Source organism: Anabrus simplex, chromosome 7 (genome assembly GCF_040414725.1).
Source record: "Anabrus simplex isolate iqAnaSimp1 chromosome 7, ASM4041472v1, whole genome shotgun sequence".
Taxonomy (NCBI): domain Eukaryota; kingdom Metazoa; phylum Arthropoda; class Insecta; order Orthoptera; family Tettigoniidae; genus Anabrus; species Anabrus simplex.
The window spans coordinates 307,319,811-307,343,518 of record NC_090271.1 but is presented as its reverse complement, the minus strand read 5'-3'; the positions used below and the strand labels follow the sequence as shown (position 1 = coordinate 307,343,518).

At 39.6% G+C, this 23,708-nt stretch overlaps 1 protein-coding gene across 1 annotated transcript in view; it reads right to left on the bottom strand.

The window, feature by feature from the left end:
• Nucleotides 1–23,708, bottom strand: part of Ziz (dedicator of cytokinesis protein Ziz) — a 542,949-nt gene that overhangs the window by 302,028 nt on the left and 217,213 nt on the right. Inside the window, exons 15-16 of the mRNA XM_067151766.2 lie at nt 22,723–22,964; nt 12,752–12,839 (exon numbers count right to left, since the gene is read on the bottom strand). Of these exons, the coding sequence (XP_067007867.2) occupies nt 12,752–12,839; nt 22,723–22,964 (330 nt within the window). The remainder of the gene's footprint in view (nt 1–12,751; nt 12,840–22,722; nt 22,965–23,708) is intronic.

The following is a 23,708-nucleotide window of genomic DNA, read 5'->3' as shown; positions in this document are numbered from 1 at the left end:
AGAAAGGATCGAACAACTAATGCCCTGGTTTTTGCTGATGATGTAATGGTATGGGGTGAGACAGAAGCGGAAGTACAAACTAGACTAGATCTCTGGCATGAAGCTTTTACAATCTTTGGTCTCAAAATCAGCAAAACGAAGACGGTTGGCTTGGTGATGAGTAGAAACTCTCCAACTGTTCATCTAAGAATTGGAGATGAAGAGATGGATATTGTAGACAACTTCCAGTATTTAGGTAGTGTTCTGTCATCAGACAATACCATACATCAAGAGATTAGTAACAGACTACAGAAAGCTTCCAATTTCTATCACGCTGTACGTCAAATACTTTGGGATGAAACATTTCCGTTAGTTTCCAAGATCAGCTTGTACAAAATATATCTAGTACCTATACTGATGTATGGCCTGGAAGCAGCAACACTTACTGGACCAACAAAGAGTCGTCTTCAGGCAACAGAAATGAAGTTTCTCCGTTTTTGTCTACAAAAAACAAAAATGGATAAAATAAGGAATGTGGATATCCGACAACAGCTTAGATTGGAAAGAAGCTTGTTGGAGACTCTAGAAGTGAAGAGATTGCAATGGTATGGTCACATGAAAAGAATGAACCCTCACAGGACTCCTCGAACATACTTTGACCACAATGTTCCTGGGAAAAGACCAAGAGGAAGACCTCGTGATGTTTGGAAAAAACAGATAAAGAAGGACCTTGAAATTGGAGATGCGAACTGGTGTCGCATATATGAGCAGAATCTGTGGATGGATAGAACAAACTGGAGGAGGTTCATACACAACCGCACCCAGCTTGTTGGAGCAAAGAAATGATGATGACTCCTCTGATGAGACTACCATCAGGAAGGGCATCCGGTCATAAAAGCTCGCTACGAAGATTCATCTCACTTCATACCCGAACCCGTAGAGAAATGGGACGGGGTTGGAAATACAATTTTTTATTGTAATACTGTACTGTTTAGTAGCTGTAAGATGTTTCAAATGTAGTCTATTTCTTAATTCTGCCCATGTAAATATTGTATTTTCTGGTAAGATGGGAGAGAGGGTTCAATGGCCTTAATCTTGCCAGACAAAATAAATCTCTTCTATTCTATAATTAATCATCTTCCATGATACAATCAACCAAGGACTTTCTTCAACACCCTGTATTAAAACAAGAAACAAGCCTTCTCTGGTTTTCAGAAAAAGAATAAACAACATTCAGGAAAACTACAGCATTCATGAAGTTTAAACAAACTACAGTAAATTGGATACGTGTATTTACATTTACATTTTACACCATTTAAAACACAAAAACTTAATGATGTAAGTTTTATATGATGATCTGCCTGCACATGTGGACATTCCAAATATGTAAAAAAAACCTTTTTTTGAACATTTCAAGTAATCATACATTTTTTTTGCTATTTGTTTCACGTCGCACCGACACAGATACGTCTTATGGCGACGATGGGACAGGAAAGGCCTAGGTACGGGAAGGAAGTGGCCATGGGCTTAATTAAGGTACAGCCCCAGCATTTGCCTGGTGTGAAAATGGGAAACCACTGAAAACCATCTTCAGAGCTGCCGACAGTGGGATTCAAACTCACTATCTCCCGGATGCGAACTCATAGCGGCGCACCCCCAACGGCACGACCAACTCGCCCGGTATACATTTTAGTTGCAAAAATGTAATGCTAACGGAAATGTTCAAGATTACATTTAGACTTGCATGATTCATCTTGCCTTGTAGAATGGGAACAAAGCATGTCATATAACACAATAATTCTCATCGAATGCTTAAAACATGTAAAGAAAGATTAATTCATGACCTTTTTTTATTCAGTCTTGAAAACGCAGGAAAATTTGCATCCCGTGAGTAGTGCTCATGTCATGGAGATATTAGTGAATTTCAGATCTTTGGAAGAAAACCTATGGATGCATCCAGATGCTGTGGTGTCTTAATATCAAATCATGATTCTTTATGATGGTATTATGTAGCTTTGAATGTCTACTTCATTTTAGGTGCAGCGATTTGAGGATACCATAACTATGTTGTTCTTTATTTCACAGTTCTGGCGATTATTTATCTGAGATTAGCTGCAGATCTTATTTTGATGTCCATGATTGTTTTATTTTAGGCTCCACGATGTTGCACACATTTACGTAGTGAACACTCAAAATTGTTAGTTAAGAGTTTGTTGATCTACGTGACGATTATAATATTACATTAATAGAATATTAAAGGACAAGGTTTTGACTCATAAATGAATAGAAAGGAACGAATAAATATTTTCTATACTTTTTTGTGGCGGACAAAGTAAGTAATTGAAACAATTACACTGTCAAATACAAGTTGGCAGGACAAGTTGGTTCAAAATAACTAGTGGGCTGAGACAGGGAAGTGTTCCATCACTAATCCAGTTTACAATAGTAATGGATGACATCATGAGAACAGCAAAAGCAGCATATGGAGGAAGAGAAATGAACATGATGTTATTTGCAGATGATTTTGTGATTTGGGGAGAAGACGACAGGAAGGTTCAAGAACAGTTGAATGTAGTGAATGGGAAGATCGAAGAATGTGGATTGAAAATAAGTGTAGAAAAGAGTAAAACTCTTGTTATGACTAGAGGGGAAAAAGAAGGGAAAGGTCAGATTAGACTTGCAGACAAGCCCCTGGAAGTAGTGGAAACGTTTAAATACCTGGCGAGTGAATTAATGGAGAATGCTCGACTGGATGCTGAGATTAGTAAAAGGATTCAAGCTGGAAGTTGTTTCTATCATAGTGTAAGAAACATGTTGTGGGACAAAGATGTGCCAACGGAAGCAAAGGATACTATGTACAAGATGTATTACGTACCCATAACAACTTACGGAGCAGAAACTTGGACAATGACAAAGAAGGATGAGAGTTGAATACAGGCAGCCGAAATGAAGTTCTTGAGGAGTATGATACAGAAGAGTAGAAGAGACAAAATAAGTAATGAGAAAATCTGGGGAGAAATTGGAGTGGAAAAAATGATAGAATAGAGAAGAGCCGACTAAGATGGTTTGGGCACATAAAGTGAATGAGCAACAAAAGAATGCCATAAAAGGTGATAGAAATGCAAATCCAAGGAAGGAGAGGCCATGGACGACCACGATTGAGATGGAAGGATACCATCCAACGCAGCATTATAGAAAGAAACCTTTGCATCCGGGAGATAGTAGGTTCGAATCCCACTATCGGCAGCCCTGAAAATGGTTTTCCGTGGTTTCCCATTTTCACACCAGGCAAATGCTGGGGCTGTACCTTAATTAAGGCCACGGCCGCTTCCTTCCAACTCCTAGGCCTTTCCTATCCCATCGTCGCCATAAGACCTATCTGTGTCGGTGCGACGTAAAGCCCCTAGCAAAAAAAAAAAAAAAAAAAAAAAAAAAAAAAAAAAAAAAAAAAAAAAAAAAAAAGAAAGAAAGAAACCTGGACTGGGACACAGTGTTGGAGGAGGAGTGGTGGAAAGACCGAAGAAAGTGGAGAGGAACCATATTTGCCCCTACCCGGCTACAGCTGGATAACGGGAAAGGATGATGATGATGATGATCATCATGATGACACTGTCAATTGTACATATAAGCCTTCAGCAATTCTCATGTTGGCAATAACGATTCATTTGCTTTAACTTAATGTTAGATTGGTTTGCCAACACATTTGTTTGATTATATAAAACGGTAGCACTTTACGAGCAAGAAATGACAACCAACAAAAGTACATTAGTATTTATTTTTAACTGCGTTGATTACTATGTTCAACATTTGACTTATCCATCATGTTGCAAGATTTCATTTATTATTATTGTTAATTATATTTTATCAATGAATTGATTTGATTAAAGCGGAACATCCAATTAAAATCGATTCTCAGTATTGACATTTATAGATTCAGAGTTAAAATAGCCTCAGATAGTTATAAGATACAGATTCTTATAATGACGATGATAACATGCTAATAATTGCCATTAATTGTAACCGGTGCCTGATTGAACCCATACGCCCACGAGTGGATTTTCATGAATCACCGTTGAGTAAGGCAGAGGCACATCCACAACATTCGAACCCCTAATTACACTTATACTTGAACGGTTAAAATATGTTTTGTAACATTATGTAATGTGTTACTGTTGTTGCACATTTTTTGATAATTTTACACCTGCTTGTTTTGAAATTATAGCAACATTCATATGATATCACACTCAGCATTGGAAGTAGGCTAGAAATAAAGCACACTGCGGGCACAGCCCGGGATATTGCAATGTCACGCTTGAAGGGTTAAGGAAGCAAGTCAGAATGAGAATTGGTACCTTGAAAGTCAGATCTATGACTGGTAAGGGGAGAGAGGTAGTGGACTTAATGATGCAGCACAAGTAGAGAATATCTTCAATTCAAAATGGAATGCTGGGAAAAGGCTCTAGAGGACACAGGTCTTAAAACAAAACTGAGTATCTGAGTATCTGTGACTGAGAAGAAAACAAACTGAAACTGTTGAGATGAATGGAGAGAAACTACAGATAGTGAATAGTTTCAAGTACCTAAGATCCCCTGTGGCAATTTGGATTTACTGATATTACGGCAGGGAAAAAGAAAAAAGATACAAAATGTAGACTAACCCAAGTAAGAAAGCGTTTTCTTAAAAAAAGAAAAGAGAAATGTACTCTTATAAAACAAAAATGTTTCTGAAGATGTTTGTATGGAATGTGGCATTGTGTGTCAGTGGAACACTGGAGCAGGAAGAGAACAGAAGTATTTGAAATGTGGTGCTCATGGCACCACTACACCTAAGACTTATTCAGTTGTTCTGAAAGGAAATATAGGAGGGGTAAGAATATAGTAAAAATGGTGGGGAAGGCCAAAACATGAACATGAAGAATACATTCAAGTAGAGATTTAGGATGCCATAATTAAGTGGAGATGAAAAGGTTAAACATATGTATAGAGGGCTGCAATAAACCAGTCTACAGACGGATAGCCCAAATAACAACAGCAATAGCCAAATGAAGCCATCTGGAAAGAGGGTTTATTACCTAAACTGGAAAATCTGATACCATACCAAACTACAATAAGACAATTGAACAAGCTCTCAAATTAAAGTGGTTTTGGTATGACCTATTCAATGTAAGACCACTCAGTAATTTAATCGAACAAAGGAAGTTGCCCAACCAGCAAGAGATGATAAAACAGACATTACTCTAACAGTGGCAGATCTGGCAATTAAACTGCAGTAAGCAAAGCTGTGAGAACAGATGTGAATGCAGTAGAAATTATAAATGGAACTGAACCTTCAGAATTACATTCAAACAGCTCAAGGTGCAGGGAAAACAGGATAAAAAAGACGGCTGTAGAAGGCCATGATTCATTAGAGTGACATAATTAGAGGCTCCTCATATATACTTTATTTTATGGCTTTTCTCCTGCTTTGTCGATTTCTGCATTGTTTCTGTGTTTGATCTAAATACGATGATGCTGGATGATGCTTGTTGTTTAAAGGGGCCTAACATCTAGGTAGGTCATTGGCCCCTAATGGTACGAAATGAGACGAAATGTAATGACAATTTAAAAGACCAAAATCATCCACTGACCAGAATTCAAAACGTGATGACGAAGAATGAATGGGTGAATATGAATTTAAAACAATCAGTGGATCCGACCCGCAATGCCCCACATTACAAGAAACTATTGTAAAACAATAGCATTACTGATCAAGGGACTGCTTCTAAAGCACAATCCTGAATCGATGATGCTTGTTGTCTAAAGGGTTCCAAAATCCAGGTCATCAGCCCCTCATAATGGTACTTATCACTTATTATTATTAGAGTATATGTACATGACAATCAAAATATACAAAAATAATATAAAATATACAAGTTGGTGACAGCATCAGGACCTCACTCTTATATTTTAATGTCCAAATTTTTTATCCACGTAATCACTTCTGGTATTACTTCATAGAATTCCTCCGTGAAACCACGAAATGCATGTAGGGGACACTCTAGAACTATGCGCTTGATGGACTGCACCAGAGCACAATATTCACAGCAGGGAGAATCTATCCATCCCCATAGATGTAAGGCTGCGCCAGCCCTAGCAACACAACATCGGAACCTGTTCAGGGTTGACCAGACAGCACAGGGCAAACTGAAGTCAGACAGTTTTATACTGGAGTCAGAGATGTCACACAAGCCACGGGGACACGGCATCCTCTACTCTTCTCTCCAGGCATTCCTGGAATTGAACCAACGACAAGAGAAGTCCAAAGCTGTCTTTCACGCTGGTTTTCTTGATTTCAGCCCAGTTGTAGTGTGCTGCTTTATATCTTGATGTATAGGAAACGATCATTCTTCATTATTATGCACCATAAGCTGGTAAGTGCTTGTTGTCTCCTTGTATGAGGGGATAGGCAACCATTGCCACTGGAGTTGAGCACAGCATGCCGGATACAATACGCATTGCCTGGCGAAGTTGGATATCAATTAGGTTGCAGTGAGAGCTATTTAATCATATTCCGGTGCAGTAATCAGCTGCAGAGTACACCATGACAAAGGCGGTAGTTCGCTCTTGGCATCAGCTCCCCATGAAGTTCCAGCCAACTTGCTCAGCAGGTTATTCCGGGTCTTAAGTTTGGCAGCTGTTTTTTCATTGTGACTACAATATGTCAGAGATCTGTCTAATGTTATACCTAGGTATTTTGGAGTACTATTGTATTTAAAAAGTTGATTCCTGAACCATATCCTAGCTTGAAAATTAGCCTCTAAGTTGTTGAGATGGAATGCGGCTACTTCTGCAGAACTTATCCTGTTCAGAATTTGCCTTTCCATTAGTTTATATGTAACACACAGTAGCAAAATTGGCCTGTAGCTCTGGGATAGAGAAGGATCCTTTCCTGGCTTCAGTATCGAGATGATTTTGGTTCTCTTGAATACTGGAGGTACATGACCAGAGTGCAGTATATTGCTAAAGAAGAATGCCAGCCAATGTACAGTTGTGGGACAACAGTTCTTCAGTAGCTCTGGATATACACCACCAAATCCAGCTGCTTTACCTTTCTGGAGGGACTTCAGGCCATGCTGAACTTCCTCTGGGGAAAATGGCAAACTAAAGTAGAACCATGGTATTTGTTGTGTTGCGGTACTAATCAAAAGTAGTGTAGACTCGCGGTATTCCACATATTATTGTACTACTCACAGGTAATGTAATATGGGCATGTAACGCAGACCTATGGTGTTTTTCATATTGCAGTGCCACTCACAGGCAACGCAAACATATAGTGTACCTCACATCAGTGTACTAATGACAGGGACTCGTACTATCCCATGCTTTTAAAGTTAAAAACTTCATGATTGTTCCGTATTTAATAGAGAAATAAGAAGATGTACAATATTATAGGGAAGGATCCACCTTTCAATACTCCGTAGTAAGTTGAACTAAAAAGTAGTTACAACCTGTTTATTGGGACCGGTTTCAACACATTTCAAGTGTCATCATCAGCCAATTAGCGAAGATCTTAAAACAACTAATATATTGAACACAGGCAAAAAATTAACATTGTATCATATCGTAGCAATTCAGTTAATGTTCAAAACACAATAATCATAGTCAAGAGAGTAAACAGAAAATCACTACCTTGCGCCGAAAACAAATATAGTTGAAGTTAATAAGCAGATCAAGTATGCACTTATGTAAAGTCGTTGCTAGGCAGGTCTTGTAGGCATTTGTTTCTCCGGCCGAAGAGTAAAAGGTGACTGAATGAAGTCTTAGGAAAACAGTGTAGGATTTAATTTCGTCAAATTCAAAGTGGATATATAGGTTTTTAAAATTATTTAAAACGTTAAAAAATAATAAAGCCAAATAAAAATATATTAAAAAAAGGAAGAAATAATGAAAGAAATACGAGGTTCAACTCGAAACAACTTGCCGTAGTAATTGATAAAGAAATGATAAATAGAGAAAGGGGGTGGGGAACGTTTATTAGAGGGTGGTGATGGTGGTGGTGGTGGTTATTGTAATTAGAGGAAATACAATTGGGCAACAATCCTTTATATAACACTAATTCGAGGGAAAAAGAGGAAGAGAACCGACACTTCGAAAAATGAAGATATCGGTTAAAGGAAGACAAAGGCCACGAAGGGCGTGAAAATGAAAGACTCCCTAGCCCTCGCAAACCTAATAGCATCGGGGTCGGAAAAGAACAAGACTTGACCACCCTCTAATAAACGTTCCCCACCCCCTTTCTCTATTTATCATTTCTTTATCAATTACTACGGCAAGTTGTTTTGAGTTGAACCTCGTATTTCTTTCATTATTTCTTCCTATTTTTTAATATATTTTTATTTGGCTTTATTCTTTTTTAACGTTTTAAATTATTTTTAAAACCTATGTATCCAATTTGAATTTGACGAAATTAAATCCTACACTGTTTTCCTAAGACTTCATTCACGTCACCTTTTACTCTTCGGCCGGAGAAACAAATGCCTACAAGACCTGCCTAGCAACGACTTTACATAAGTGCATACTTGATCTGCTTATGAACTTCAACTATATTTGTTTTCGGCGCAAGATAGTGATTTTCTGTTTACTCTCTTGACTATGATTATTGTGTTTTGAACATTAACTGAATTGCTACGATATGATACAATGTTAATTTTTTCCCTGTGTTCAATATATTAGTTGTTTTAAGATCTTCGCTAATTGGCTGATGATGACACTTGAAATGTGTTGAAACCGGTCCCAATAAACAGGTTGTAACTACTTTTTAGTTCAACTTACTACGGAGTATTGAAAGGTGGATCCTTCCCTATAATATTGTACATCTTCCTATCCCATGCTGTTCCTCACATAGTGGGTACTAATCATAGGCAATACTGTCCCACTGTCTCAGTCATATAGCGGTACTAATCACAGGCAACACCCACATCCATGGTGTTTCTCACATAATGGTACTAATTAAAGGCAACGTAAGCCCGTGTTCGCATGTAGTGGTACTAATCATGGGTACTGTAAATCCCATCCTGATTCACACTCTGTTGCTACTAATCACAAACCTATTGTGTACCTAACATAGTGATACTACTCACAAGTAAAGGCGACCCATGGTGTTCCCCGCGTGATGGTACTAGTCTCATGTCTCATGGTTCTAATTCGAGCATCCCTTTGTCGCCCCTCTTAGTCGCCTCTTACGAGAGGCAGGGGATACATTGGTGTATTCTTCATCAGCGTCCCCCACCCAAAGGGGGTTGTGTGTTTTCAATCAATCAATCAATAATCAATCAATATTGATCTGCATTTAAGGCAGTCGCCCAGGTGGCAGATTCCCTATCTGTTGCTTTCCTTGCCTTTTCCGAAATGATTTCAAAGAAATTGGAAATTTATTGAACATCTCCCTTGGTAAGTTAATCCGATCCCTAACTCCCCTTCCTATAAATGAATATTTGTCCCAGTTTGTCCTCTTGAATTCCAACTTTATCTTCATATTGTGATCTTTCCTACTTTTATAAACGCTATTCAAACCTATTCGTCTATTAATGTCATTCCACGCCATCTCTCCGCTGACAGCTCGGAACATACCTCTTAGTCGAGCAGCTCTTTTTCTTCCTCTCAATTTTTCCCAACCCAAACATTGCAACATTTTTGTAACGCTACTCTTTTGTCGGAAATCACTCAGAACAAATCGAGCTGCTTTTCTTTGGATTTTTTCCAGTTCTTGAATCAGGTAATCCTGGTGAGGGTCCCATACACTGGTACCATACTCTAGTTGGGGTCTTACCAGAGACTTATATGCACTCTCCTTTACATCCTTACTACAACCCCTAAACACCCTCATAACCATGTGCAGAGATCGGTACCCTTTATTTACAATCCCATTTATGTGATTACCCCAGTGAAGATCTTTCCTTATATTAACACCTAGATACTTACAATGATCCCCAAAAGGAACTTTCACCCCATCAACGCAGTAATTAAAACTGAGAGGACTTTTCCTATTTGTGAAACTCACAACCTGACTTTTAGCCCCGTTTATCAATATACCATTGCCTGCTGTCCATCTCACAACATTATCGAGGTTACGTTGCAGTTGCTCACAATCTTGTAACTTATTTATTACTCTATAGAGAATAACATCATCTGCAAAAAGCCTTACCTCCGATTCCACTCCTTTACTCATATCATTTATATATATAAGAAAACATAAAGGTCCGATAACACTGCCCTGAGGAACTCCCCTCTCAACTATTACAGGGTCAGACAAAGCTTCACCTACTCTAACTCTCTGAGATCTATTTTCTAGAAATATAGCAACCCATTCAGTCACTCTTTTGTCTAGTCCAATTTCACTCATTTTTGCCAGTAGTCTCCCATGATCCACCCTATCAAATGCTTTAGACATGTCAATCACGATACAGTCCATTTGACCTCCAGAATCCAAGATATCTGCGAGAGCTATTGTATTTCGCTCAAGTCTATCAGCAAGCCAATTAGGACCTCTCTATCCACCACCTGAGATGTGCTACGTGGGAGTATCACCTCGCCCCCTGCTACGCCAGCGTAGTAGGTTTGTGGTTCTAAATACACTTCTTATTGTGCAATGTTTATGTTGGACCTAAGCAGATTTTGATTTAGTTTGTGCGTTTGCTTGTGAAACTAACCTCATTGCGTATAACATTGTTTTATATTGGTTACTATGTTTCCTTTTGATATAGGTTAGATCTTTTTATATACAATTTTAGGTGACTATTTTACTCCTCATATTTAAACAGTGTTTTAAATGATTTTTAGTTTATTTATTTTTGAATTCTACTTGGCGACTCTCATCTTTCGCCAATGCAATATGAAGAGTGCTAGTAACTCCTGTCAAAATTCTTCCAATAGAAAACAGATTTGCAGGTTGAAAATCCTGTAAATCGGTAAATATTGAGGCACATCCAGATAAGCATCGGCAGATATTAACTAAACACCACACGTCAATCTGACTGGCGTGTAACTATCCACTTTATGTTTATCACGCTTTCCCTTGTTCCCTGGAGTTACTATTGCAAACCTCCATTCATTTGGTATCACTCATTCATGCTAACAGTAATCAAATACTTCAGATATGGCACTATATCCAAACCTATTTTCTTTAGCATCATCATCATCAGTTTGCCCTTCCAGCGAGCCGGGTAGGGTGTTTGAAAACAAGCGTCTTCCAAAGTTGCCTATTCAAAAACATTTCGTTAACCAAGACAGATTTCCAATTCCATCCTCTTCTCTCCACGTCTTCCCTCAGTTGGTCCATCCAACTTCTTCTTGGTCTTCCAGCTGGTCTTCTACCTGTTATTCTCTTTTCCAAATAAGCACATGGTAACCTTGTGCTGTTCATTTGTTTAACATGCCCAAACCATTTAAGCCTAGATGACCTAAGTCTTTTCTCCATCGATTCATTTAGACCTAGGTTAGATCGGATCTCATCATTTTTCACATGATCAAGTCGGGTCTTTTGGAAGGCAGTTCTAAGAAATTTCATTTCACAGGCTTGAATCCTACTACAATCCTTTGATGTTCGTGTGCAGGTTTCCAGAGAATATGTAAGGATGGGAATGAAATATGACTTGTACAGGGTCATTTTTGTTCTTTGTGGGACCTTCTCATCCCACCGTAGGTGTCTAACGATACTGTAAAAGTTAGAGCCTTTGGTTACCCTGTTTGTTATTTCTATCTCAGCTCTGTTATTACTAGCCATTATGCATCCTAAATAACTGAATTGGTGTACTACTTCAACTTGGTGGTCCTGTATTTTTATGTTGCATTCTGTATTATATCTGCTGATTTTCAATGCTACTGATTTTGATGGGTTCAATTTCATTCCATAATCATCAAACTTCTTACATCATGCATTCAGATTATTTTGCATTCCTTTCTCTGTTTCATCCCATATTGCCACAATGTCTGCAAACACCAGAGCCTGAAGATCTTTATTACCTTTCCCTTTTAGTTCCTTTAAAATGGTATCCATAACTGCTATGAATAGAAGAGGTGATAAGGCACTTCCCTGTTGTACTCCTTTGGTTGTATTGAACCATTCAAAGTGACCATCTCCAATTCTGACACAGCTTTTACAATTAGTATATAGCATTTGGATCTTCCTAATAAGGTATATCCCCAGAAATCTTATCAATCCCAGCTGCTTTTTGAGTTTTTAACTTTTGTTTCTTTTTTTTTTAATGTCTTTATTATCATACTTATCATCATCTACAGTATATCATCATACATGCCATAAAGTATGATATGATGCTACACAAGCAGCTGTTAACTAGATGGCTAAGATGTTACAGTTTAGCTGTGTAACTGTGTTCTATTTCTTGCCATATAATGAACAGTAATAAATAAACCCATAGTTCCACTAGCGACAAATATCATAAACTGAATGTATTATGGAACACCAGCAGGGTATAAAACTACACTAGAGTTTTAGTTCAGCAGGCAAGGCAATGTTTGAGCCAAGAACGGAGTACGCAACAGCAGTTACACTTTCTAACGCATTTTAAAGATTTTAAATATCTACATCATATTTCCTGTGTTTCTTTCTCCTCTCATTCATAAGGCAGTCTTACCTTAAACAGCCATCCCGTTCCACTTCAATAGATCTTTATTTTCTTTATGCCCATTACATTCACTTCATGCCAGCTTTCTGACTTTCTCATGCAATCCATGCAATATTAGTACAAAGTGCAATACTGACGGAGTGTATTACCCCCTTGCCGAGACCTAAAGGTTGAACGGACAGGTATCCAGCAGGCAAACTAGCAGCAACTGGTAGCACCTGTTCATCCACGTTCAATCTAAAACAGATATCAGAAATATTTTTTGATGGACAAATTCAAAAGTATAGTTACAAATTTTATCACATAAAGTGATTTTAACAAAAAGAAGAGAAGGGGGGGGAAGCATTGCACTGCTATAACAGTATATGAAAAATTTAAAGTAAGAAGGCAGGAAGAGCAGATCTGAAATCTCTGATTGAAGATCATCTACATTCTGAGGAAATAAAAGCATCACTGTTGAGAGGAGAGTAAACAGTGAACTCAGTGCCATACTTGAATCATGAAAGCGAAGCCTTATATAAAGAATACCAAAACAGTGTGGCAACCATGATGTGGTGCAGAGATTCTTCGGTCTCTGGATAAGAATAGGAGAGAAACGTGGGAAGGATAATTCAATGCTATTGGTTTTACGTCCTACTAACTACATTTTTAAGGTTTTCGGAGGTGGTGAGGTGCCAGAATTTTGTCCTGGAGGAGTTCTTTTGCGTGCCAGTAAATGGACAGAAACGAGGCTGACATATTTCACCACTGAGCCACGATCGAACCTATCAGGTTAGACTCAGAAGGTCAGCACCCTTCCATCTGATCTACACAACCTGGCAAGTGGGAAGGAACACGTGAAGACATGGACTTTGAAACATCAAGCAGGAATGCTTACTGGTAACGAACACCCTAAATTATGCACTAAGCTCAGCTCAAATACTATAGCTAATAGAATGGTCGATGTTATACAAACTATGAGAGGTGTCACACTAAAAAATTTCTAACGTGGCTTCACTGATCTCAGGAGCAGCATCCAAAGAAATAATAAACTGTCCGGCCTTTGTCCACTGAAGAAGATTCTACAGTGAGTAAGCAGTTAAAAACTGGTAAGGTGGCTGGCTCAGATAACAGAACTAATTTTCAGCCTGTCAAAACACGTATGTAGCACCTAGAACACTATAATATACTGTAAAAAATGGACAATCAGTAATGGCAAGTCATAAGCAGTTTTTATCGAACTATCAAGAATTAGCAAAGTACTAAAACTGAATTATGATAATAAAGATATTTTTTTTAAATAGAAAATTTGAAAGCCAGAAAAGCAGCTGGAACTGATAAGATTTATGGGGTTATACTAAAAGAAATGGGTTGAAATACAGTACAGTATCTGAAGAACCATACTTATTTTATTACTGTTTGCATGAAGGAGCTGTACCAAATGAGTGGAGAGTTGCTACAGTAGCCCCAGTGTACATAGGAAAGGGTGATACATAAAGTGGATAATTACAGGCCAGTCAGCTTGACATATGTTGCATGTAAGTTGTGGGAAAGCATTCTTTCTGATCATATTCAGCGCGTTTGCAAAATTAGTAACTGGTTTGACAGAAGACGGTTTGGGTTTCTGAAAAGTTATCCCAGTAAGGTTCAATTTGTGAGATTCCAACAAGATATAGTAGATATTTTAAATTCTAGAGGTCAAATGGACTGTATCGCTATTGACTTATTAACTTATCCAAGGCTTTTCACAGGGCGGATCATGGGAGACCGCTGATAAAATTTAGGTTTGCCGGACTACTGTACACAAAAGAGTGGTTGAATGAGTGACTAAATTTCTAGAAAACAGAACTCCAAGAATATGAGTACGTGAACATTAGCTGATCCTGTAATGATTAAGAGGGGTTCTATCATTGGACCTTTATAGTTTCTTATATGTATAAATGATATGAGTAAAGAACTGAAGTCACAGAGCTTTTTGCAGATGATGTAAAGCTGTACAGAGTAATAAATAACTTACAGGATTGTGAGCAACTGCAAAAACCTCAACAATATAGTGAGATGACAGCAATGGTATGATGATAAATGGGATGAAAAGTCAAGTTGCAAATTTCACTGAGAGGAAGAGTCCTCTCAGTTTTAATTACTGTGTTGACAGGGTGAATGTACCTCAAGAGGATCCCTAAGTACTTACAGGTTAATGTAAGGAAAGATTGTGGAAATCACATAAACTAGGTAGTAAATAAAGGTTACAGATCTCTTCATATGAATATGATGGTATTAAAGGGTTGTAGTAAGGATGTAAAGGAGGGGGCATAATATAAGTCTCTGGTAAAACCCCAACTGGAGTACAGCACCAATGGACAGAACTCACACCAGGATACTTGATATCAGAAATGGAAAAGATCCAAGGAAAGCAGCTTGATTTGTTCTGGGTGATTTCTGATGAAAGAGAACTGTAGTGTTAAGAAAATGTTCTAAACCTTGGGCTGAAAAGACTTGGGCATAAGGAGAGATGCTGTTCAACCACGCGGTATGTTACAAGATGTCAGTGGAGAAGACGAATAAACTCGAATTGGAAATTCTAAATGTAGATGAAGATAAATGAGAACACAATAAATTAGGGATTGGAACAATTTATCAGTGGAGATGTTTGATAAATTTCAAACTTCTTTGAAATCATATATGAAAAGACTAGGCAACTGATACAGAATCTATGGAATCTTAATACGCTCGTAATCGTATGACGAGGTCAGTAACCTTTACTTGCAACCTAGTTTATGTGATTTCCACAATCTTTCCTTATATTAACCTGTAAGTACTTACAGTGATCCTTGTGCTACTGGAAAACAGCCCTAAATGCAGATCAAATTGATTTACCTCACTGCAGCCTACAACACTGTTTGGAAACACAGCTTGATCTATTAAGATTCCGTAGATTCCGTATCAATTGTCTACCTAAGTCTTTTCATATATGTTTTCAAAGAGAGTTTGAGGATGTTTCTGAGTGATTCCAAAAGTTGCAGAAGGAAACTAAACAATGGCCAACCACAAGGTTTAGTTTTAGATCCTTTCCTCTTCAATCTTTACATTCACACTTGTAATCAATTAGAACCATTAGGTTTATTTATGCTGATGGCATCACAATGGTGGCACAAAGCAGGGATTTTGAAGATTGAGAGAATGTCTTTTTGGCAGATTTGGACAAACTGTCAACTTTCCTTTAAGTCTTGGAAACTGATTCTGAGCACCACTAAGACTGAAGTCTTATGCTTCCAACTTACTAATTGCCTGGCAAACTATGAACCAACTGTTTTATTGGGAAGACAAAAGCTCAGACACAACTCTTTCCAAACTATCTTCAAGCCACTCTTGACAGAACCCTGAGCTACTAACTACACCTCACTAACCTCTCTTTAAATCGCTGCAAGGAATCACATCTTCCTTAAACTCTGCAGCACTTCGTGGGGAACTTCCACTGATGGCCTACGTTTAACAAGTATCAGTCTTGCCTAGGTAATGTGCTGCAGAATACTGTGCTCCTGTGCGGCTGGAGAATGCACATGTTAAACAACGTAATGCGCTGTATCAATGGCACTGTGAAATCAACTACATGCCACTGGTTACCTGTGCTCAGCCGCATTTCACCACCACACCTAAAGAGCAAGCAAGCACTGCTGCGAGAAACAAAGAAGATCCAGACAGTACCCTCACTTAGTCTTCACCGGGAATTTTATCACCCACCACATCAGTAGATTAGATCTTGGAGACCAGGCTAGGTTGATAACATTCACAGTCCCATTATGACTGCATAACGTTTAGTAGTACTGCTTGAAGATCCAACCAGCATCCAGGCTGAAGATTTAACAGACACTAGTGATTTATAAATCTGTTTCTTGTGTTCGATACCCTGAAAACTTCAAGGAAGACTCCTGACAACTGTACAGCCTACCGTAATGGACAGGGATTGTTCGGAACAGGGTCAATGGTGCGTATATCTCTCTCTCAACAGCATCCTCATGCCTATGGTGTGTTCACTGAACCAATCAACCACAATTCGGGAGCGACTATACAGTGCATTGTTAACAATGATGCTTTCATGGCCCGTACTTGTAGACATCATATGGGCTTATGCCGTGTCAAAACAAGGTGAAACTCTTTATGTTTCGCATCCTCTGGTTTTCAATGTATAGACAAGAAAAGTGTTCCACCGATCAATACTTATTTATTGTGAATGGATTATTACACTAGTAATGGCGATAAATGTTATGTACTAGCTGATGATGGCCATGAAAGGCCGAAACCGGTACTAGTGTAATAATCCATTCACAATAAATAAGTATTGATCGGTGGAACACATTTCTTGTCTATATATTGAATCCAATCAATACAGAAAATGAAACTTATAAATAATAAAATCCTCTGGTTTTCACCACATACTTTCTTTCCATTCTTCAGCTTGTTCTAATCTATTCTGGTGTTTTTCATTGCATTTTTATTTTATTAGTTTCTAATTATCTCTTCTACCACATTCATCCCTGATTTGTCTGATGTCCTCTCTGATACTTCTCATGCACAGGCGGTGTGATAGAACATCTTAATTGGAGCTTAATGTTGTCGTCAACTCCCACTTTGTGTGCTGTGCCAGCATACAGCGAGCTATCTCGTGATGATCGAGCGTACCACTACAGCTCCAACGGTAAAACATTCTTAAATTCAAACCCTCATTATTGTAGAAGACTTCCTCGTGAACAGTAACGATTTTCTTCTGAAGACGCGGAGCAAAGTTCTCTGTGAAACGTAATGAGTTTCACCTTGTTTTCTTGACACGGCAAAAGCTCGTATCATGTCTATACAGTGCATTGTCTTACTGTATGTACAGGTCTCTTGCAGTAAACTGGAGATGATGAACAAATGGGTGAACGTGATCTCACAGCAGGTTCCTGTATTGTTCAATGGTGAGAGATGTCAGAAGTACCAGGGGTCCTAGTTCATCCCACATGAACATCAACGAGGACAGTCGCTATACGATGATACAACCACCTCCAGCCTGAACTATAGCCTGCTGAGAAGAGACTCCATTGCCTTGAGTGCTCAGTGATGCACTTGTACCCTGCCATCAGCGTGTACAAACTGATAACACAACTCATTTGTCCAGGCACCTTTCTTATCCCAATGTCTGTAATGTGTGGTGAGCAGTGGTACCCAAGTGGGATGAGGCGGTTCTGGATGGTATGACTGCTCACATTCGTTGTTATCCAGCACTGAATTCACGAGTAATCTGTTGCACAGTAACCTGTCTATGCACTCTTATCATTCAAGTCATTTGACGGTGATCTGTCAACAACATGTACTCCACAGCAATTGAAGCTGGCAATGGAGGTTCTGACCAAATGTACATACTCACAGTACACTCTGGACATGTTGGCCCATGGAAGACCCATTGCGTTCATAACTTTGGAGATGGAACAGCCCATACACATGGCACCTAAAATCTGGCCGCGATTAAAGATCTCATGTCTTACCCATCCTGTAGTCATCTGTTAATCACAGGGCCAGTACGAAGTCTGACAACGTCAGAGTCATGCACAACACCGAACTATCACATTCTCACATTCTACAGGCCAACCACAAAGCCATTTTGCAAAAATGGCAACGTATCTCAAATTCAATTGCTTACCGGTGTAAAGTATGTATGAAAAAGAAAAAGAGTAATAAAAGAAGCTGGTGGGAGTAGAAGGTAACAATGTAAGAGAGCAAAAAGAAGTACGTGTGTTAGTCAAGAAAATAGGAGGTGAAGTCTTCAATGACTGCTCAACCAACAAAGTTACCAATCAATTACAGACAATAGCTGTCCACATGAGTCACTAACCGTAACAGTATATATAAAAACTGAACTACTAACTTCTCAATAGGTAATACAGTATAAAATGTATAGTGACTACCACTGTTTCTTAAATCATGTCTTCAATCTAGAAAGGTAATAACTACAGATGTCACTTTCTAAATCCCCCACTATGAATATTCCACTAAATGCATGAAATCAGATAATGTATACAACTATAATATCAAAACACAACAGATAAACAAACCCCTTTCAGGAGAGACAGGAAAAAAGATGTACACACCATTCAAAAAGCAGTGGTGCACAATGGGTATGAAAAGTGGGCATGAACATACTTTAAACTTAAACACATAACTAAGGAAAAATCAAAATAATAATGTTTTTGGCTTTACGTCCCACTAATTACTTTTACGGTTTTTGGAGATGCCAGGTGCCAGAATTTAGTCCCGCAGGCAGTCTTTTCCATGCCAGCAAATCTACCGACACAAGGCTGACGTATCTGAGCACCTTCAAATATCACCGGACTGAGCCAGGATCAAACCTGCCAAGTTGGAGTCGGAAGGCCAGCGCCTCAACCATCTGAGCCACTCTGTCCGACAAGGAAAAATCAAACAGAACAGCACAGTGCTAGGAATCATTTCAGTTTAACAGCTCCAATTTACTGAAATGCAACATTCTTAAGCTGTCGGGAGACAAAGGTGACAACAGCATGACGAATGCTGCTATCTCTTAACAGCCTACAAAAATTACCCGCTTCAGAATGACACCACCATGATACTTTAATGCCAGAGACAAAACTTTACTTACTGGGCAGAGTGTAAGCATGTTGTTATGCCAAGTATGTGACAATTAAATGAACAAGCTGAATAAACAGAATGTTCACACCAATTTGAACAAATGGCTAATTGAAACATACGCCTTCCCAATGTTTTCAGTTTCTTCTGCCACTATACTGGTACCCATACTGGGGAATGTGACAAACCTTTCTCAACAAGCAGGCCATGCCTCTAACACAAAGCGAGATACTCTATAAACTATCTTCATAAATGCTCAGGTAAGAAAGCAAGCAGGAGAAAAATACATATACATCTAGGAAACAGAGGAAGAGCAGCTACTTACCATGTAAGATTGCACAGATAGAGTTGTTTTGTTCTTTTACAATTTGTTTTACATCGCACCACCACAGATATGTCTTATGGTGACGATGGGATAGGAAAGGCCTAGGAGTGGGAAGGAAGCAGCCATGGCCTTAATTAAGGTAAAGCCCCAGCACTTGCATGGTGTGAAAATGGGAAACCATGGAAAACTATCTTCAGGACTGCCAACAGTGAGGTTCGAACCCACTATCTCCTGGGCACAAGCTCACAGCTGCGTGGCCCTAACTGCACGACCAACTCGCCCAGTTGAGGATGGAGTACACATCAACATCATCGTTGACCATTTCCAGTTGCCCGGGTGTGGTGTACGAGCCCCCTCTATCTTTGTCCATCCATGAACCATTGTTCTCTCATGATCTTCTCCGAATCTTGTCCTCTCTCCTCAACATTTTTCTTCACCAGATCAGTCCATTTTCCTCTGGGTCTTCCCAATGGTCTTTTTTCCTTTTACTTCTCTTTCATATTCTCTTCTTGCAGTCCTTCTTACATGGCTTTCTGGATCCTCTGTAGTAGAGAGTCTCCTATTCCCACCTCCTCTTCGACTTTTTCATTCCTGAACTTGTCTTTCCTGGTCCTCTGTATCATGGTGAATAGGAACTTCATATTTGCAGCTTGAGTTTTAAGTTGTCTTGTCTCGTTAATGTGGTAGTTTCCAAGCTATACGTGAGGATGGGTGTATACCATGATTTATATAATGTCATATTAGCTTTCAATGGTACTTTTTTATCCCACAGCAGTTGTTTTACTTGGGGGTAAAACTGAGTTGCCTTGCTAATTCAACTGTCCACCCCATATTTTGCAAGGTTGTCTTTGGATACTATACTACTCAAGTACTTAAACGTTGGAACGTTGTCCAGTTTGGTGTCATTTATTCCAATTTGTAAAACATTCACAGCTGCAGCGTTCGTCAGTGGAGGACTGTCCAAAATTTTCAGCTGCAGCCTTCATCGGTGGAGGATAGAAACCACTGAATCCTCTACTAATGAAGGCTGCGGCCAAAAATTTTGAAACCACATTTTTCTTTTATGTGTACTCTATCCACGCAGTCTTACTTGGTAAGTCACTGCTCTTCATCTGTTTCCTAGAGTATATAAACTACCTTCGGTAGATTTGCAACTTGCCAGCAAATGTGAAGGCTCCTGGCCTCTTACAGACAAGACACTAATGAATGAAGACCAAAGTAATTATCTAGCAACAGAATCAGGAATTCAAGAAAATAACTGGGGGTTGTACAAACCTGCAATCCCTATGAGAAGCTTCCCCTGCAATAAATAACTGACTGACAGAGCAAATGCAACACCAAGAAGGAGTGGTTCGAAAGGGATGAAAGTTGGGGGAAAAACAGAGACGGCACGGACAAATAATTGATGTTTATTTCAAACCGATATGCAGGTTACACAATGCGCACGGCATCGACTCAGTAGGATGTAGGACCACCGCGAGCGGCGATGCACGCAGAAACACGTCGAGGTACAGAGTCAATAAGAGTGCGGATGGTGTCCTGAGGGATGGTTCTCCATTCTCTGTCAACCATTTGCCACAGTTGGTCGTCCGTACGAGGCTGGGGCAGAGTTTGCAAACGGCGTCCAATGAGATCCCACACGTGTTCGATTGGTGAGAGATCCGGAGAGTACGCTGGCCACGGAAGCATCTGTACACCTCGTAGAGCCTGTTGGGAGATGCGAGCAGTGTGTGGGCGGGCATTATCCTGCTGAAACAGAGCATTGGGCAGCCCCTGAAGGTACGGGAGTGCCACCGGCCGCAGCACATGCTGCACGCAGCGGTGGGCATTTAACGTGCCTTGAATACGCACTAGAGGTGACGTGGAATCATACGCAATAGCGCCCCAAACCATGATGCCGCGTTGTCTAGCGGTAGGGCGCTCCACAGTTACTGCCGGATTTGACCTTTCTCCACACCGACGCCACACTCGTCTGCGGTGACTATCACTGACAGAACAGAAGCGTGACTCAACGGAGAACACAACATTTCGCCATTCCCTCATTAAAGTCGCTCTAGCCCGGCACCATGCCAGGCGTGCACGTCTATGCTGTGGAGTCAATGGTAGTCTTCTGAGCGGACGCCGGGAGTGCAGGCCTCCTTCAACCAATCGACGGGAAATTGTTCTGGTTGATATTGGAACAGCCAGGGTGTCTTGCACATGCTGAAGAATGGCGGTTGACGTGGCGTGCGGGGCTGCCACCGCTTGGCGGCGGATGCGCCGATCCTCGCGTGCTGACGTCACTCGGGCTGCGCCTGGACCCCTCACACGTGCCACATGTCCCTGCGCCAACCATCTTCGCCACAGGCGCTGCACCGTGGACACATCCCTATGGGTATCGGCTGCGATTTGACGAAGCGACCAACCTGCCCTTCTCAGCCCGATCACCATACCCCTCGTAAAGTCGTCTGTCTGCTGGAAATGCCTCCGTTGACGGCGGTCTGGCATTCTTAGCTATACACGTGTCCTGTGGCACACGACAACACGTTCTACAATGACTGTCGGCTGAGAAATCACGGTATGAAGCGGGCCATTCGCCAACGCCGTGTCCCATTTATCGTTCGCTACGTGCGCAGCACAGCGGAGCATTTCACATCATGAGCATACCTCAGTGACGTCAGTCTACCCTGCAATTGGCATAAAGTTCTGACCACTCCTTCTTGGTGTTGCATTTGCTCTGTCAGTCAGTGTATTTCCAATCATACCTCTCACTGTGTTGACAATTGCTGTTTAAAGCAGAAATATGATAAGTCTTTACTCTAATCAGAGAAGAAAAACAAAAAAGTCTATCTAACCTATCCAAGAATGAAAGTATCAGCAAGAGCAAGGGAAGGGCAGGGAAAGGCACAAAAATTAATGACCCCCTTGCAAACCTAATACTGTGAAGGTCAGAACAGAGCGTGAGCTAACTATGAAAAATTACTCAGTTCAAGGATTGATCTATCAATGGTACCATTCATTACAGAGCAAGTGAAACGAAAATGGAATAAACTTCGAATTACAAAAAATGAACTTAACAGTAATAAATCCTAAGACTGAAAATTACAAAATTCAGTAGTAAAGAAGATTGTAAAACAAAAAGGAAACCAAAAAACCCAGAATAAAGAGCTATTAAACATGAATACCTAAAGTTTTGCCTACCTTCCCTTCTGCAGAAGTGGTATCCAAGCATATCCAACACATGTTTCCACACCATTGTCACGCTTCTTTGATGAATCACAAGAAATGTGATAGAAGGTGAACAGTAGGTGGTGTTTACTGTGTAAACAGATAGGCAGTCGTACCTTCACTTCTTCATACCATGATGGAGAAGTACTATGGTGAAGAACAGCACACGAGACCTGCGTTACAAATAAAGGCCCACCTGGACGTCCGTATAAACACTGGAAATTAAAATGTTGTATTTTAGGTTCAAATTTGTAACAGAATGCCATGTAGTTAAAGCATTTACCATTCTAACACAGAATATGTAATGAAAAGACACAATAAATTAAAATAAAGGATGTCTTGGAAGTAACCAGTTTTATAAAAAATAAATTCAAGTAACTTCCAAGTTTGCACTTATGTTCTGGAAAAAAATCATTCTTGAGTAGTTATGAAGCTTAAGCTTTTCCTGAAGGTTATGCATAATCTTAAGGTCGATACATGATATTTCTTTACAAACATGAACCTGAGATATTCGTATTTACTCTTTCTCAAGAAACAGAATTGGGGACCATATTCTTTGTATAACTACAAAATTAATTTTTGGAATTTATTTCATTTTTATTTTCTATTGTTATTAACAAAGTGTTTGGCTAGCAATTACTGTAAAATGAAACCAAACTATAAAGAAATTGTTTTATTTACAAAAATTCAGTAAGTCGTGATTTCTGACAGAAACCGTGTTAATAACAACATGTGGCCTCCGAAGAGGCCTGGTGCAAGTCTTTCAAGTTGACAGAGTAACAACTAAGTATTTTTTATTTTCCACCTTGTCGATACATTTGTTGCTTATGGCAACTTATTGGTTACAAGTGGTACATGTTTCGTATATTATTAACATCTTCAGCCACGTAACACTGTTTAGATAAAAACTTCATGTATAGAAAAAGTATCAATGCTTTGAGAGAAAGTGTCCTTAAAGT